The sequence below is a fragment of the Mobula hypostoma genome, chromosome 13 (genome assembly GCF_963921235.1).
Source record: "Mobula hypostoma chromosome 13, sMobHyp1.1, whole genome shotgun sequence".
Lineage (NCBI taxonomy): Eukaryota > Metazoa > Chordata > Chondrichthyes > Myliobatiformes > Myliobatidae > Mobula > Mobula hypostoma.
In genome coordinates this window covers 94,391,877-94,410,935 of record NC_086109.1, presented here as the reverse complement: position 1 = coordinate 94,410,935, position 19,059 = coordinate 94,391,877, and the positions used below count along the sequence as shown (strand labels likewise).

Genomic DNA, 19,059 nt, shown 5'->3' with positions numbered 1-19,059 from the left:
TATTCTTGTTGCATCTGGTGCAGTTGAGTACAGATTTCTTAGCAACCTCTTGAGTGCCACTTTAGTGATCATGGCAGTTTTGCAGCACAATTTATTCCCAACACTGGCAACAAGTGAATTGAAGCTGTGATTTGTTGTGAAGTCTCTGGCAAAGGTGGCAGTGTGCCACAGCACTTAGAATCAGAACCATGTTTAATATCACTGACGTATACTGTGAATTTTTTTGTTTTGTGAGGGGAAAATCTGAAATAGTAAACCTGAGGTTTACTGTCCGTTCAGAAATCAGATGGCATAGGGGAAGAAGCTGTTCCTGAAGTGCTGAGTGTGTGCCTCTTTAGTGGTAGCAGTGAGAAGAGGGCATGTGCAGGGGATGTAGGTCCTTATTGATAGATGCTGCCTTTTTCAGGCATTGCCTTTTGAAGGAGTTCTGGATGCTGGAGAGGCTAATTCCCATGATGGAGCTGACTGAGTTGGTAACCCTCTGCAGTTTTCAGATCCTGTGCAGTGAGTCCTCCATACCTGTCCAGTGTTGTCAATGTGCAGTTGGCACTTTCTTCCTCAAACCACATGTCTTCTAGTTCCTTCCCATATTCAAAAGATGTGCTGTTAGGTTAAGTAAATTATTCCTTGTGCGGGTGGGTGGCAAGAAAATGAGGGACATGGGACTGTTCTGCTGGCACCCGGCATAATGGGATAGCTGAGTGGCCATCTCCTTTGTCACATTGACTGAATATGCCTATGATATTGCATAATCTGAACATTATGAAGACAAGCTGTGCTAGCTTCTGTCAGTAAAGGCAAGTTAAATTTCTTCAGAAAGATGCAGTGAATGATGGGTAGTTATTAATATGCAACTAAATAGTGATTATGATACAAGAATGTCATTAACTTGCTTTACTAAATCAGCTTGCAAATACATAAACTGTCCATTATTCGATTGCATAGCCTGTGGTGAAGTTCCAAATCATTAAATGTAACTTTTCATTCTTCACTTAAGCCATGTGCAAACACACAGATCACGTTGTTGCTTATGGTTTCACAGATTTATGCTGGCAAGCTCTGATAGTTTGTATAGCAATGCGGCCTCAATATAAGAAATGCAGACAGTATTTTTCAACAAGTTACAAAAGGAGACTTAAGTCTTGGCATTTCTGAGAATATTCCTGTATCAAACAATCAAGTGGGTTTCACGTTATTCTCTGAAATGTGTATCTCCACAGTACTGAACCAGTCAGCTTTCACTAAGAAAATAGCAGCCTGATTCATTCTGAATAGTCAGTGAAATGCCATAATTGAATGAATGGAGCTAAATCTCTGCTATTGCATCTTTGTGTCCACTTGGGAAAGTATTAATGAATTTGTACTGCTATAACATACTTACTCTTTTACTTTGTGATTAGTAGAAACAGTATTAGGCCATTTGGTCTTTCGCGTTTCCTCCTCCATTTGATTATGGCTGACTTATTTTCCCTCTCAACTCCATTCTTCTGCTTTCATTGAACATAGAAATCTACAGCACATTACAGGCCCTTCAGCCCACAATGTTGTGCCGACCGTGTAATCTACTCTAGAAACTGCCTAGAATTACCCTACCGCAAAACCCTCTATTTTTCTAAGCTTAAAAGACCCTATTGTATCTGCCTCCACCACTGTCGCCAGCAGTGCATTCCACACACCCACCACTGTCAGTGTGAAAACCTTGTGTGAAAGCTAATCAAGAACCTGTCAACCTCCACTTTAAATTCACCCAATAACTTGGCCTCCACTGCCATTTGTGGCAGTGAATTCCGCAAATTCACTACCCTCTGGCTAAAGAAACTACTCTTCATGTCTGTTCTAAAGGGATGATCTTCTATTCTGAGGTGGTCCTAGATTCTTCCACTTATTGAAAGCCTCCTCCATGCATCCACTCTATCCAGGCCTTTCAATATTCAGTAGCTTCACTTGACGTTCATTTGATTGGTTCATTAATGACTTTCTCTTAATTTGTCACTAAAACCTGCATGATATCTTCACGATCTTTAGCTCTGTTTTGAAAGGAAGTTTCCAATGAAGAACTGCCAATATCTTCCCATCCTGGCTAACTTCAAACTATATTGCTCAGTAGCAGTTTAATCAGAATTTAGGCTTGTTGTTGATGCAGTAACAGAGTGTAGAAATGTGGTAACTAATTCTGTACCAGGAAAAATGACTAGTGATTGCAAGTTCATAACACACCAGATTACTGTATGTTGTAAAGTTGCTTTCAATAAGGCCCAGTATTTGGGTGTAGTGAAAGTACTATGAAATACCAAGTGGCTCACAGATGTAGGAAAAGAAATCTGCCACCCTATTCCGGTTGATTTATCCATGTTTCTTGTCCTTTCCTGAACAGAAAAGCTATTAGGGGATGCATGGACATGCATATATGGGATTGCCTATAGATAAATAGAGACTGCAGTTATATATACACTTAAACTGAAGATGTTTTGATTAATCAGGTTTGTGAATTAAAGCAATTGGCATAGAAACAGTACCTGTTTGGATGACTTGTATCTGCCAATGAAGTTCCAGTCTCTGTCTGTCTGTCTCTCTCTCTCTCTCTCTCTCTCTCTCTCTCTCTCTCTCTCTCTCTCTCTCTCTCTCTCTCTCTCTCTCCCTCCCTCCCTCCCTCCCTCCCTCCCTCCCTCCCTCAACACTAAACGTATTACTATTTTACCTACTTGTTTTTGATATACTCTTGACCCAAGGCTGCGTTTTTTTGTGAGGCCTTTATCCTCGATCGGCTGTAAATTTTCCCCGATTGTAACCTCCTCTTCAGCCCCAGAGTGCCAGCATAGGAAATTTCTTTCTTTAAGGTAAGCTTATAGTTCATGTAAGAGAAGCACAAAGAAACCAAAGCCCAGTACATCCGTCTGCACCATCATTTGCTTTAACTTTCTATTTCAGTGTTAGTGAACTGGCTTTCCTGGCCTCTGAGTTCTGGCAATTCTTGGGATACTCGTAGGAAAAATCTTGTCTGTGGTGGGGGCTACCATCAGCAATCTAATGAAACTGTTCAGATGATAGAATTGTACAGTACAGTAGGCAGCTATTCACATTATTCCCACAGTAACTCTGTGGAGAAGCTCTGCGATTAATGTTTTTTTTACTCCATAATGCTGATTTTTTTTAAACTACTTAAATAATGTCCTTTTTAAAACTACTAAGGATTCCACATCCCACACCAAACATCTCCTCCCTGTCAAGTACCCACTTAATAACATGCATCTCGTTCTTTTACCTGTTACCTTAAAACTGTGTTCTCTAGTTACACTCTGCATGGCATTTTTGTATCTTCCATTCAAAAAAAAGTCTCAGTTTCAAGCATGAATTGAATCTTCTGTTCTGTATTGAGGAGTAAAGGGCTAAACCATGATTATTCAATGGTATCTATCATTTCTGTGGCATCCTATTAATACTCAATAGTAGTACTCAGATAATTTTCCAAATGGTTCAAATCTAGGTTTCATTTTATCAGATAATATCTTTTGTCCACAAGCCATTGGTATCCTCTCCAGACAAGAAGAGAGAGGTCTGCAACCGTTTTCTGCGCATCTTCTCCTCGGAGTAACTGCTTTCTGTCCGTTATGATGTGGGGCTGAACTGCTGCTCTACATTTACAGGTTTGTGTTTGTATGCCAGGTCGTCTCCTTGTAACTGGACCTCGCATCTTCTATGCACCAATGTGCCTTTATCCTCCCAGCATCTAGGTAAATGTAGCGAAAGCTTGGTTGGAATGGAGAACCTTTATCACTGTTCTGCTGTCGGGACTATGCCATGTGCCACCAAGTGATCTGGTAGGTGGATGAATATGCACTCTATCAGACTGAGGCTCGGCCTATCAACAACAGAATCACCTCATTGACAATGAGGGGGCAATTCTCTATGCAAACAGTAAACATTATAAATTAATATAAACATACTGTTAGTTTGAACTGGTTTTTCATGTAAAATTGTCCTTGCTAACTTACTCGTTGCATGGTGAAATTCTTCCTTCAATCCACCTAGTTCACTACCTTTGCTGGTTGGTTCAACAATTTGACTAATTGTATTCACGGAATTAAAATTGCTAAAATGCAGATCTACACATCAAAGAATGCATAAAGAACTGATAACCCTACCTATCGTAGAATAGACTGACATTTAAACACACAGCACTCAAAATCGAGGATGCTTGACTTAATTCTATGATGTGTTCAAATGTCAAGTAGTGGATTGGTTTCCGTTCTTGTACCATCTGAATGATCAAACCATGCATCTTCGAAACACTATGATCCATACGTCTGTCTTGCCTGAAATGAAATATAATATGTCCTACAATATTTGCAGTCTTCAGAAACCTACTGATCTCTAACTTTAACCTTGTTTGTGTTTTTTGGCCGCAAGCAAAGAATCCAATAAATAGTTTCTACAGGGATGCTTCATTTTTTGTGATGCCCTATATTTAAAATGAACCACTGTTTTTGCAGTAACTGAAATCAGTCAAATTCTGTTTCCATTACACAGGATTTCTGGTAATTTGAGGATTGTATTTCACGGCTATGCCTGTTTTTCTGTGAAAAGTGCACATTGTTCCAAAACGTCGAAGAGGAGCCAAACTCAATCAAGTGCACAAGAATTTGAAAAGTTGCCTAGACTTCAAGAAATCTGCAGCTATTGACATACTCGCTGGACCTCCATGAACTGTATGTGTACAGTTTTGTGTGAAGAATTGATTGAGGATAACTCAGTATGCAGGATCTAAACTTAACATTGGAAATTGGGGTTAAACCATGTACTTTATGAGACCAGGGTACCAAACTCTTTGGAGCTGGGGTTTGATGAACCTTAAAGATTAGTGAGTGGGTGCCTTTGCTGATGCAAGATTCTTTCCACCATTCTTCCATCTCTTCAAAATTCCCATTTTCCATAGTTTTTATAAAGTTTAAGGCTATAAAAAGATGTTTCAGGAAAACATAAATGTATCTAATTACTGCCTTTATTTAAACAAAATAGCAAGTCTTTTTATAGGAGTAAATTTTCAAACAAATTTGACACCAATCTATAAAATGTGATGTTACCTCAAAAGTTCAGTTAGAGTTGTAGATTTTAAAGAGCTAGTGATGGAATTCCTGAGTTTAGCACCTTGTCAATTTAAAGGCAGCTACCGGTAGTGGAACAATGAACTTTAGAGAAAGTCAGAGGCTGGGATTAGAGGGTTTTGTAGGGCTTGAGGAAATTTCAAATAGGGAAAGGTATTTGAAAGCACAAATCAGAATGATAAATTGTGGCATTGGTTAACCAAGGGTGGTTGAGAGTAAATACATGATAAAGGGTAACCTGGGCAAGTGGTGAGTTGGGACAAGAGCTGCAAAGTTTTGGATGACCTCAAGTTTACCGAGAATGGAATGAGGAGTGCTAACCAGGAGACTAGGAGCAATAAAATATGGTTGAAGATTCAGGAGCAGATGAGCTAAGACAGGAGTGAATTTGATATTAATGTGTAAAAGGGGAATCTTACTGATGATTGGAACATGTGGCCTGAAGTCAAATATTTACACTAAGATTGCAGACAATATGGTTCAATTTAATACGCTTGTCAGGGAATGAAATGTGGAGTCTGCGGCTTCTTCCTAATGTCATTTAATTGGAAGAAATTTCTCATTGGAGGCAGAGAGAGATGATGGAAAGACAAAATGAATGTCTCAAACACAGCTCCAGAAACATGCTTTTTTAATGATAATGCTTGAGAAGCTGGCAGTATGTAAATTAGAAACAAGAATGAGCCCAAGGATAAATACTTGGTTGACACCAACGGTAATAACCTAGGCACAGAAAGAGAAGCCACTGCAAAGTTGCTGTTTGACAGATACTTGAGTGCAATAACTGGAGAGACTGGATCAACTAGACTTGTATTCAGTGAAGTTTAGATGAATGAGAGGGGTCTTGCTGAAGAAGATGAAATTCTGACAGGGTTAAACAGACCAGAAACTGGAGATGGGAGATTGGGATTATAGGATGGTAGGATTGTTCAGGCTAAAATCCAAATTAGTAAGGGCAAGGGGATACTTTACCTTTGTCAGGCTGACACCTGGTGTCATTGCTGACCGTTGTGAAACTTGTTATTTGTCATTAGGGACATTCTAGATTGGGGAAGTAAGTATAGCTGTGATTCGCATCCAGGCAGAAGCAGTTTGGGAAATTCATGCAGCAGCTCATAAGTCGCTTGAAAATTCCCATATAGCGATCATAATACTAGACCATCACAGCAAAACTGATCCTGAACATGCCCTTTAATTTTAGCTACAATCCAATTCTGCTCTTGTCATTAGTTTTGACCAGTAAGTGGCTGAGCATGTTTAACACTGAATGTTTGAGACGCAAGGGAGCAAGCCTACTGGGTTTGTACCAGTTGCATCGTCCTCCAGTAAAGGAATATGATCACTGTCTTGTTCATTGTTCATGGGCCATGATGGGAAAAATACATAACAAAAGATTGGATTTGTCTCCCAACATTACAAAGCAACAAACTAGAGAAATATTTGGAGTTAAGCTTGTGGTTACTTGAGTCTAGCCATGCGGGATGAATGGAAAATTGCAGAATTTTACTGTTTCCTTTTAGATGAATGTGTGGGATTGAATATGATTCATGCATATATTGAAACTCAGATTGGAACCTGGAAATAAACATACATACATATTCTTAGATCCCTCCATCATATCTGATTCCATTATTGCCACCTCCCTTCTCTTTGGTGATTTGGAATCTCTTTGTAGATGTCCTTTCCAAGAAAAACAGGACAGTTGTATAAGGAGATATTGGATCAGCTAGACCTGTATTCACTGGAGTTCAGAAGAATGAAAGGAGTCTGATTGAAGCAAACAAAATTCTACCAGGGCTAATCAGACCAGAAGCAGGAAGAATATTTCTCTTGGCTGGGGATCTTGAATAAGAGGTCAGGATACAGGTGACATTTGGAATTAAGATGGAAATATTCAAAGGTCGTGATGTTGTGCAGTTTTTGCAGCAAGAGGCTCCTTAGGCTAAGTTGGTGAATAATATTAAAGGCAGTAGGTTACTTGGGTGTGGGAAAAGAACAGGTTTGTGGTGTTAAGAAAGAGAGAATCAGGAGAATCAGCCTTGGATCTTATCAAATTGAAGAGCTGAATGGCTACTGCTATTATTTTCTGTGTTTCTAACGCGGTTGCTTGATCTGCCTGTGATAGTAAGTTCTTCGTTGTCACCATTGTCTGGTTTAAATGAAAATTCACCTGAATTCTCTATGGAACTTACTAATGACAGTATTTATTATCCCTAATTCTGTTCCTTCTTGCAAATGTAAATGCCTCATACCTAGTTAATAGCATCAGCGCCAGACTCCAGACCAAAGGCTCCCAAGCTCAAATCCAATTCGGGCCACCCCCCAAGCACGCTCTCCATCCGTGCTGGGTTGAGCGTTGAGCTAGCCACTCGGCCTCCCAAGGGTCGAGTCAGGAATGTTCATATCGTGACCCGGTTAATCCGAAAGGAGACCAATCCTGACACCACACACCAGACAAGAATGGCTGGCTGACTGGTGCGACACGCTAAAAAGATCCTAATTAATGTCTTTCAGCAAACGCATCTATCAGATCAGTCCTTGTTCTTCTCTGTTCTATAATTGCATTAGAACTTTTGGTGACATGATATAATGACAATTACTGACTGAACTGTCTATTCCATTGCTGTGTCTTTCCTGATTGCGCTTGCTTTTCAAGTTCAAGTTCAGTTCATTTTCATTCAACTGTACACATGTATACTGTCAAACGAAAGAAAGTTCCTCTGGACCAAGTACATGTACTGTAATTCTCTCACACAACACAAAGTAATATTACCACAAATAAGTTAATAAATGATAAGGTGCATTTACAATGCAAGTTTAAAAAGTAAACAGTATAATGCTGCTGGCACTTTATACATGAGCGCCTCATTCGTTTTGTTATCATTGCATGCTAACCACTTCCTGTATGAAAGCTACATACTGGAAATTGATCTATTTTATTTGCTGCATTGATTTTTCTAGATACTTTTCCTTTGTGCCTCTGTTGTGCTGATTATGTACATCTATATTATGCATTCTGTAGTGTATAACATTGGTATGCATATTGAAAAAGTATTTTACTACTGGTACTATTTATCTTTAGGAATAAGAACTTGTTTTGCAGTTGAGCATAGTTGAAGGAGGCATTTTAGAGTCCATATCTTTCCCAGTTCCTTGCACAAGAGGTAGAGAATTGTAACTTCAAAATGTTCTCAGACATTCTATCTTGCATAAATGAAATACATCATTGATCTTGTTATCACAGCTAAATGAGAAATAAATTAAAATTTTGTGATGAAGAGAGAAAGGTTGATCAGGTGTGTGTTCTAAAACATCTCAAAGGTTGGTGATATATCTAATGTGTGTATTCTGAACTCTTCACCCTAGTCTTTATTCCTTGCCTCTAGGTTTGGTACCACATGACTTGACCTGTTTCTGTACCGTGCTGTTCGTCTGTTCATTCCCGATGCCAAAATAAACAACAGCCCTGTCCTGCACTATTTTTTAATCTGTAAGTAAGGTTTTAATTCCCTTGGATCTTACCTGGCACTTCAGTGTTTCCTTCAGGAATTTCTGGCTTTGAAATAGCAAAGTGGTAATAGCTGGAAAGAATTTATTTACAAAATTAATCTTGTCTGAATCTCTATTGCATATTACATAACAGGACTAAAATTAGCACAGCTTGATATGAATAAATAAATAGGTTGTACTGTGAATGAATAAATAGGTTTGTTGGTCTATGTGCACCACATACAAAATGCTGGAGGAATTCTGCGGGTCAGGCAGCATCTAAGGAAATAAATAAACAGTCGACATTTTGGACTGAGACCCCTCATCTATCTGGTTGAGTTCCTCCACAGATTTGTGTGTAGTGCTCTGGATTTCCAGCCTCTGTAGAATCTCTTGTGTTTAGGTTGTTGGTCTGTGTGTTCTTTTGATGTGTTTAATAAGTTTCAGTCAGTCACAGATAGATTTAAGTATTGCCTTTTAACACTGTGGCAGAGTTCAAATCTTGACCTGCTGTAAATATTTTTCACGCAGAAACATGAACTAAAAAAATGATAGGCATCTTCTATGCAGTACTTTATATTGGATAAAATTGGATGTTGGCTTTTAATTCCCAAGTTTAAAAAAATGCATTTGATTTTTGGATTAAGTATAGCAGGTATGATTATCAATCCTTGGTTTGATTTGTTTGGGCTTCTCATAGGCAATAAGAATATGCTAAGTAGTCTGTAGTTGGATTAATATTTGCTCGGAAAAAATGTTACCATGAGTCAAAGCTGCTCTTAATTTGCTTTTAAGGAAGAGAAATTATTAAGTCCCTTCATTAGTAGGTTATTGTATACACATCCATCTACTTAACTTTTTTTTTATGGCATGGACCAATACCATTAAGCAAGCGGTCTGTAGACTCCAGGTTGGAAACTTCGGTTTTTCTTGGTTTATTTTTTGAGATACAGCGCGGAATAGGCCCTTCAAGCTGCACTACCCAGCAATATCCCAATGTACTCCTAGTCTAATCACGAGATAACTTGCAATGACCAATTAACCTACCCCATCTTAGGACTAGTGGGAAAACTGAAGCACCCAGAGGAAACCCATGCAGTCACAGGGCAAACACACAAGCTCCTTTATAGGCAGAGTTGAGAAATAAACCCAGGTTTCCTGTACTGTGAAGTGTTGCGCTCACCACTATGCTATTGTGCATGACCTGGCTATAGTTCATTCCCAGGTCATATTTAGTATGATGGTGAAAATGAGGAGAAAATATGTTTTATGATTCACAGTCTCAAAACACTGGACATTTACTTGATTAATCTTTGCGGCTGAGGTTGTCATGAAGTGATAGAGCTGTACGTCACTGAAACAGAACCTTGGACTCACCACATCCATCCTGATCTTTTGTTCATCTACATAACCCTATTTTCCCACATCAAATTCATATTCTTCTATACCTTGTCTTTTCAAGTGTCTGTCTAAAAGTTTCTTGTGTGTTCACTGGTGAGTTTTAACTATCTACCTTCCCTGCTTTCTTCTTTAAAGCTCTTTCCTCTCATCTTAAACCTCTGCCCTGTTGATTTTGATACCCCTATAGTGGGAAGAGACTCTAATACGTACCCTTTCTGTGCCTATTATAATTTTATATACAGTACTGTGCAAAAGTCTTAGGCACATATATAAAGCTAGGGTGCCTAAGACTTTTGCACGATATTGTAGTAATTTTATGTATTGCACTGTACTGCTGCTGCAAAAATACAAATTTCATGACGTGTGAGTTATAAACGTTATTTTGATATGGGTCTTTGTTATGCACTGAGAGTGGGAAGGGAGCAGGGAGAAGGGAATCACGACTGGGAGAAAAAGGGTAGGGAAAGGGGAGGGAGCAGGAGGCACCAGAGAGACATACTGTAATGATCAATACACCAATAGTTAGGAATCAAATGACCTTGCCTGGAGTCTCAAGGCTGGGTGTGTCTGAACCCCCCCCCCCCCCAACCACCACTTTGGGTCTCCTACTCTGCCTCCTGTCCTATACCCTTCCCATGATGGTGCATCCATGTTATTCCCAACATCCTTTGCACCTGCCAGATTTTCAATCTCACTCTTCACTCCACATTGACAAATACAGTATTGTGCAGAAGTCTTAAGGCACCCCAGTGGCATGCAAAATTTTGGGCACCCCGGTCAAAATTTCTGTTACTGTGAATTGTTAAGTGAGTAGAAGATGAACTGATCTCCAAAAGTCATAAAGTTAAAGATGAAACATTCTTTTCAACATTTTAGGCAAGATTAGTGTATTATTTTTGTTTTGTACAATTTTAGAGTGGGGGGGAAAAAAAGGAAAGGAGCACCATGCAAAAGTTTGGGCACCCCAAGAGATTTGAGCTCTCAGATAACTTACCAAGGTCTCAGACCTTAATTAGCTTGTTAGGGCTATAGCTTGTTCACAGTCATCATTAGGAAAGGCAGGTAATGCAAATTTCAAAGCTTTATAAATACCCTGTCTCCTCAAACCTTGTCCCAACAATCAGCAGCCATGGGTTCCTCTAAGCAGCTGCATAGCACTCTGAAAATTAAAATAAATGATGCCCACAAAGCAAGAGAAGGCTATAAGAAGATAGCAAAGCGTTTTCAGGTAGCCGTTTCCTCAGTTCGTAATGTAAGTAAGAAATGGCATTTAACAGGAACAGTGGAGGTCAAGTTGAGGTCTGGAAGACCAAGAAAACTTTCCGAGCGAACTGCTCATGGAATTGCTCGAAAGGCAAATCAAAACCCCAGGCAAATCAAAAGACCTTCAGGAAGATTTAGCAGACTCTGGAGTGGTGGTGCACTGTTCTACTGTGCAGCGACAACTGCACAAATATGACCTTCATGGAAGAGTCATCAGAAGAAAACCTTTCCTGCGTCCTCACCACAAAATGCATTGTCAGTAGTTTGCAAAGGAACATCTAAACAAGCCTGATGCATTTTGGAAACAAGTCCTGTGGACTGATGAAGTTAAAATAGAACTTTTTGGCTGCAATGAGCAAAGGTATGTTTGGAGAAAAAAGGCTGCAGAATTTCATGAAAAGAACACCTCTCCAACTGTTAAGCACGGGGGTGGATCGATCATGCTTTGGGCTTGTGTTGCAGCCAGTGGCACGGGGAACATTTCACTGGTAGAGGGAAGAATGAATTCAATTAAATACCAGCAATTTTTGGAAGCAAATATCACACTGTCTGTAAAAAAAAACGCTGAAGATGAGAAGAAGATGGCTTCTACAACAGGATAATGATCCTAAACACACCTCAAAATCCACAATGGACTACCTCAAGATGCGCAAGCTGATGGTTTTGCCATGGCCCTCACAGTCCCCCGACCTAAACATCATCGAAAATCTGTGGATAGACCTCAAAAGAGTAGTGCATGCAAGACGGCCCAAGAATCTCACAGAAAACTAGAAGCCTTTTGCAAGGAAGAATGGATGAAAATCCCCCAAACAAGAATTGAAAGTCTCAACTGGCTACAGAAAGTGTTTACAAGCTGTGATACTTGCCAAAGGGGGTGTTACTAAGTACTGACCATGCAGGGTACCCAAACTTTTGCTTCGGGCCCTTTTTTTTTGTTATTTTGGAACTGTAAAAGATGGAAATAAAAAAAGTAATCTTTCTTAAAATATTGAAGAAATATGTTATCTTTAACTTTATGACTTTTGGAAATCAGGTCATCTTTTACTGGCTTAGCTATTCACAGTAACAGAAATTTTGACCAGGGGTGCCCAAACTTTTGCATGCCACTGTAAGTGCCTAAGACTTTTGCACAGGTACTGTGCCTCTATCAGGTCATCCCTCAGACTCTTTCACTCCATGGTAAACAAAGCCCATCTATTTATTCTTTCTCCATGACTGAAAGTCCCCTGATCAAGGCACCATCCTCGTAAATCTCCTGCACAGCCATATACTTCTTAAAGTGCAGCAACAGAATTACACACAATACTCTTAAGTATGGTGTACTTGGTACTTGGTAAAGTTGTGATATAACCTCCCAGCTGTTTTAGGGCTTGACCAACGAAGATAGGTAGCTGTGCATCTTCTTCATTACCCTGTCTACTTTCAGGATGTATCATCTTGAACCCCATGCTCCTTCTGTTCCTATAGCATTTCTTGGAGCCCTACTGTTTACTATATGTGTCCTACTCTTGAGTGCATCATCTCTTATACTCTGCTAATGCTTCATCAAATTTTCACGGTCACGTTTTTTATCACTGGCTTATGCGATGTGAAATCTGTTGTTTGTTGGAAGCAGTACATTGCAAAGACCTAAAATTATAAAATAACTAAATAGTGCAAGAAAAAATGAATAATGAGATAATGTTCATGGTTTCATGGACTGTTCCAAAATCTGAATGGTGTATGAAATTCTACCTTATTTTTCAACAAATCATTGTTATCCACAACACCAGCTATCATGTTATCTGCACATTTAGTATTCATTGCTACATTCACATCAGAGTAGTTAGCATACACTTAGTGGCCACTCCATTACAAAACTCCTGTACCTAATAAAGTGTCCACTGAGTTTGTAGTCTTCTGCTGCTGTAGCCCATCCACTTCAAGGTTTGATATGTGTTCCGAGATGCTCTTCTGCACACCACTGTTGTAGCGTTTGGTTATTTGAGTTACTGTCACCTACCTGTCAGCTTGAACCAGTCTGGCCATTCTCCTCTGACCTCTCTCATTAACAAAACTCCCTTACCCACAAACTGCTGTTCCCTGATGTTTTTTTTTTGTTTTGCACACCATTCTCTATAAATTCTAGAGACTGTTGTGCATGAGAATTCCAGGAATATCAGCAGTTTCTGAGATGCTAAAACCCCACCCCACCCTCATCTGGCACCTACAATCGTTCCACAGTCATTGTCACTTGGATTACATTTCTATCCCATTCTGATGTTTTGTGTGAACAGCAACTGCACTTCTTGACTATGTCTGCATGCTTTTCTGCATTGAGTTGCTGCCATATAATTGGCTGTTAGATGATATTTTCATTAACGTGCTGATGTACCGGTGTACCTAATACGGTGGTCACTGAGTATGTCAGCAGCAGCAACAACAACAACAATTGGTGTCGTATATTACTGGATACAGACTTCCTATAATTAAGCTTCCTTCTACCTTCACCTATCACTAAACCAATTTTGGGTACACCAGCTAGCTGCTCTTGGTTCTCACCTGTCTTAACCTTTGAACCTGCCTATCATGCCGGATCCTCATCATTTGCTGTGTAGACAATATAAACAGGTTTACTGCCCTGCCTTTATTGTTCTACATAGTAATCTCAAAATACTCAGTCTAGACAATTAATATTTGCAACTTATTCTTGTATACCTAATTTTTTTTAAAGAAATATGGCATTCGTGATATATTAACACAGTTAAGGAAGATTGATATAAATATTTCAATAAAGCTGAAATTCCACTGTATCTATCTTGTACAGAGAGTCAGAGCCAGATGTCCCAGAACCTGAAAACGTTTTGGTATCTCAGAATTTTTTTCTGTAATTACCAAAGCAACTTGATTCACAATTTGTAAACTACATTTAAGGCTCAGAAAAAAAGCTGCATTAAACCACCAGCCAATAACCAAGTAGCGTTGGTGTACACATGGTGAAGCTAAATTTTACAAAACCTTTTGCTTTTAAGTACAGGAAGTTGGAATGATTGTGGTACAGTTCACTTGAGATTTCACTGGTTTCGGGTTGAGTTAGACTGATCAGCTGGACTGCCAGTGACTATGTTTTTCATGGTTTGTTGATAACAAATTTTGATTATCATGGTTTTTCTTTCCCCTTTAGTTGTACATGTGACACCTTTTCAGAATGAGGCTGAGAATGCGGAAGGCTTCTCAGCAGGCAAATTCTGTCCATGCATCACGAGCAGCAAAGACCAAGCGGAAGCGCTCTGATGCAGATGATTCGGTACCTATTATGGGGGCAAAACCTCAGAAGACGGAAACTGGTTTGCTCTCATCAATTAAAAGACTTATCCGAGGAACTGCGACCAAGGTATGGGGATAAGAAAACTTGCAGTTTACCTTTCAGGGTGTCAAAATCTGAATCTTCATAAACAGATTGTTTGTCAAAGATCATTAAGTTTATGCTATCTTTTATCAATATAATGCAACGTGAGATAGTCTGTCTTGCATCTAGAGCATAGGCATATTTACAAGAAAATGCTTTTGAGCTTTTCATTAATTTGTGAGCATTCCAAGTTGGGGATGAGGAAGTCTCCATTTTACTTTTTTGAGTTCAAGTGCAATCTGCTTCCACCCAACTAAAAGCTTCCTCTCACCATCACCAGAAGGAAGTGAGTTTTTCTGTATTCCCATATCAGGCATTGAATTACTAACTCCAGGTATTTCAGTTAGTTAATTGATGTTAGTTGGTTAGTTAATGGATTTTTGCCTCCTGTCCATAGGGGCGCTAGACTTGTCATTGTATGTAATGTCATTGTATGTAATTTTAATATTCCAATAGAAACAAATCTTTTGAGTCTGAAGTCTGAACTAAGGCTGAAACATAGATTTTTGCCCAGTGTGTTCTCTAGTTTTCCACTTCACTTTTAAATAGCGAAATGAAGCTTATCTGAGTGGGAGAGAGTAAAATCCTGATGTGTGTGCAACATTACCCAAGCTGTGAGGAACAATTATAGCCACAGATATGAAGCATTTATTTTTTTGAGTCGTTGCGATAATTTTTTGGAAAATTTCTCCCCTTTGTGAGCTCATTTCAAGATGAGTTATTACTCTGTCCCTCTGTGCTTGTTCTCCATGGTTTACCAATCAGCTAAGTCTGCTGTCTTACTCTGTTAACTTATCGTGATAGTCACGTTGTGTTGTTTCATCCATTGACGGGTAAATGCCGAACATTAAAAGAGGATCTTTTGGCAATAAAACAGTAGAAAGTATTAAAACAAAGCACATTGCATGCGAGTAGAGTTGGATACTTAAGGTGCAGAAATAATCTATATAGATTAAATTTAGAGGGGGAAACAATGCATAAAGTAATGTGCATTTGCTTTGACCTGCTTGTATATATTCTGATCAGAAGGCATTTATTTAGTGCAATAGCGTATTTGTCTATCCCTTAATATAATATTGGTTGCTTAATTTAAATAAAAGACAATTATTTGATCATTTGTAAAGTGAACAAGGCTGATCTGACATGCTGTTAGTCTTGTTTATTTCCAATAGCAGGTAACCTCATGGAAAGGGGACTGGTCACTCACTGCTGGTACTCAGTTTTCAAATCAAAATGCTGCAGGTACCTGCATGCTGCAAGAGGAAAGGGAAAACATTTAATGACTGATGCTTGTTCTTCATCATTTTCCATTTCTATGAAGAAAAGGGAAATTCTGAGGAAAGGAAGGTGAACCCAAGCCATGTTTTATTGAGCTCATCTGCACCTCTTTTCTCGAGCTGGCTTGTGAATAAAACACTTAAGAATGTCTTTTGTAAAAGGGATGAGCAGTGACTGGGGGAGAAAGTTTAAAGTTCGGGCTAATACCTAAATTGCCAACATTAAAGTTACTGCAAAAATCTTGGGCACATAGCTACAGCTAAGGAGCCTTAGACTTTTGCACAGTTCTGTATTTGTCAACGTGGAGCAGAGAGCAAGTTTGTAAATCTGTCAGGATGTTGGGAATGGTGAGGGTGGAGAGCCACAGGAGAGGTGTGGGACAGGTGACAGAAGGAGTGCCAGGAGCGAGGGGTGGCACAGGTACAGACAGGCTCATCTCTGAGACATCAGGCAAGGTTATTTGATTCCAACCAGTTGATTCATTGACCATTACAGCATGTCTGTATGGTACTTCATGCTCCCACCCATCTCCCTTCCCCTTTTCCAACCCATAACTTCCCACTCTCAGTCCACGATAGAGACCCGTATCAGAATAAGGTTTATCATCAGTCACATACAAAATGATTTTTTTGCAGCAGCAGCATTACAGTGCAATACATGGAATTACTACTGTACTATACAAAAGTCTTAGATACCCTAGCTGATATAGATATATATGTACATGTACCTAGGAGTTTGTACATGAGAAAGAGATGAATCATTGTGTCACCATAATTTTGTGGGAAACTTGAAATGATGCCATGCTTTGTTTTTATTTGTGGTTCCTCTGGCTTTAACTTTTGGTCTGCGTGCTCTCCGGAGAAGGATGTTTTTAGGTTAAATCCATGTGATTGATGTCAATCAAAGATCATTTAACTTCTCATTCCACAGGTAGAAGCAGAGAATCCTCCAAAGAAAAAATGTAAACTTGATTGTGACCTGGATGACAACATGATCTCTTCAACACCCCACACTGGCTCCAAACCCAACAAACAAATCTCTAGAGTAAGGCGGAAAAGCCAGGTGAATGGAGGTTAGTGAAGACCATTTCCTCTCATTCATGGGAAAAGCATGTGTCTGCTTTATTTGGGTCTTGGTGGCTCCTAGCAGAGTACTCCTATTGGGTTCTTACCTAGAGCATTGGAAATAGTTCTCCAGTGCCGATAGTGTTCCCAATTGATTGATTCTGTTTTCTGTGAGTTTCAGGTAACTCAGCTCTGTGCTTGTTAATAAGCTGGAAAAATTACTGAATTAGTCTGGACTGGTGAACTTGGCTGTGTGAGTTCAGATCCCACTGTGGCTGCCTGGGCTTTAAATTTATTAAATAAAACTGGATTTTTTTTTTAAAAGTCATGTTTTACTGAAGATAATTGTGGCCCAATATACTTCAGTAATGTGCTTTTGGAGAAGAAGATGTACCACCTTTATCATATCTATCACAAATGTGACTCAAAATGTCTCAACTGCCTTCTCAGTTTAAAAGACTGTTGGACAGTAAATACTGGCATTGCCAAAGATGTCTAAAATATCTGAAAATTAAAGGAAAACTCTTCTATCCCTCTGCTATCTTTTGTCCAAAGCTTCAAAACTGTGACCTCTTAAGCCAGCACACTACACCTTGTTATCAAAGATAACAAAGCTAGTTTCTCCAGTCTGACCCTGTAAATGTGAAAAGGCTTCTGATACCACTGCAGGACCTTCATATCCTTCCCAAAAGGAGATAATCAGAATTTGAAGCAATTGAGGATATTTGTAGAGTGACTGGATAGATTAGAACATAGGACAGTAAGTGCCCTTTGGCCCACGGTGTTGTGCTGTCCTTCCATTGTACCAATCTAACCCTTCCCTCCTACTTAGTCCTCCATTTTTGTAGTGTTCGTGTGCCCAAGAGTTTATTAAATGCCCTTAATGTTTCTGCCTCTACCATCACCCCCACAGTGTGTTCCACTGCTCTGTTTGGGGGGGAATCCTACTCCCTATAACTTCCTCCAATCACCTTAAGTTATGCCCCACATATTCCGCCCTGAGAAAAAGCTCTGTTTGTCCACTAGATCTATGCTTCTTATCAACTTGTACACCTCTATCAAGTCACCACTCATTCTCCTTCGCTCCAAAGAAAAGCCCTAGCTCACTCAACCTTTCCTCATAAGACATGCTCTCTAATCCAGGCAGTATCCTGATAAATCTCCTCTGCACCCTCTCTAAAGGTTTCATGTCATTCCTATAATGAGATGACCGGAACCAATCACAACGTTCCAAGTGTGGTCAAACCAGACTGCAACATAATAAAAGCAAATGAAGTAAAAGTAGAAGTTGGCTGTATTGTCCCTTAACCCTGCTCTATTTAATAAGATCATGGCTGGTCTGATCTTGACCTATATTGCTCTAACTTTTGCCACTTTCGTTTCTATTCTGTTCACTGATTTACTTGCTCACTCATGGAATTTGGATGATGCTGGCATCTATTGCCCATTCCTCATTGACTATGTACTGAAAAGGTTAGTTTCCCAGGAGTCATGTATAGACCAGACCAGGTCAGGACAGGTTGTTCCCTGTTAGTGATCTAAACCAAATGAATAGTCTGTTAGGTTAGGTTTTACCATTACTGAAAATGGATTTTAAAAGATTATTTCATTAATTGGATTTACATTCCCATCAACTGTGGTGGGATTCAAATTCATTGCTGGATCAACATCCTAAAGCTTTCACGGCTCATGCAGAAACAATGCCATTGTATCTCTGCTAGTATATGTTCTTTTTGCAGAAGAATGAATCCAGTGTAATTATAATTGCTTTACTATAATGCACTGCAGTGATCATATTTTTAGTTACAATTTATTTTCCTTATTCTTTACATCTTTGATTTTTTTTAATGTAATCATCAGAGTAGCATGGAGTAGCTTTCCAGTTAAGTAGGTTCAATTTTAAAGATTTCCTGGATTGTTTTTATAGGCTGTTTATAAAGATCACCTTGGTGTTAAGTTTACTCTGCCCTAAAATTATACCTTAATTCTAAATTTAGAAGCACACATTCATTTCCTGCTCCAGTCATTCTATATTTCCTATTAAGTCTACTATGTTCTGTTTGGTTCATGTCCA

The 19,059-nt window shown here is 39.3% G+C and overlaps 1 protein-coding gene across 5 annotated transcripts in view; it reads left to right on the top strand.

The window, feature by feature from the left end:
- Positions 1–19,059, top strand: part of LOC134355793 (CTD small phosphatase-like protein 2) — a 72,266-nt gene that overhangs the window by 16,734 nt on the left and 36,473 nt on the right. Inside the window, exons 3-8 of one of the 5 annotated variants that reach the window (XM_063066213.1) lie at positions 3,521–3,644; positions 3,725–3,818; positions 4,528–4,706; positions 8,489–8,592; positions 14,419–14,628; positions 16,852–16,993. In XM_063066213.1, coding sequence (XP_062922283.1) covers positions 14,443–14,628; positions 16,852–16,993 — 328 coding nt within the window. In that variant the 5' untranslated portion in view covers positions 3,521–3,644; positions 3,725–3,818; positions 4,528–4,706; positions 8,489–8,592; positions 14,419–14,442. The remainder of the gene's footprint in view (positions 1–3,520; positions 3,645–3,724; positions 3,819–4,527; positions 4,707–8,488; positions 8,593–14,418; positions 14,629–16,851; positions 16,994–19,059) is intronic. The other 4 variants (XM_063066212.1, XM_063066214.1, XM_063066211.1 and 1 more) reach the window with 4 other exon arrangements.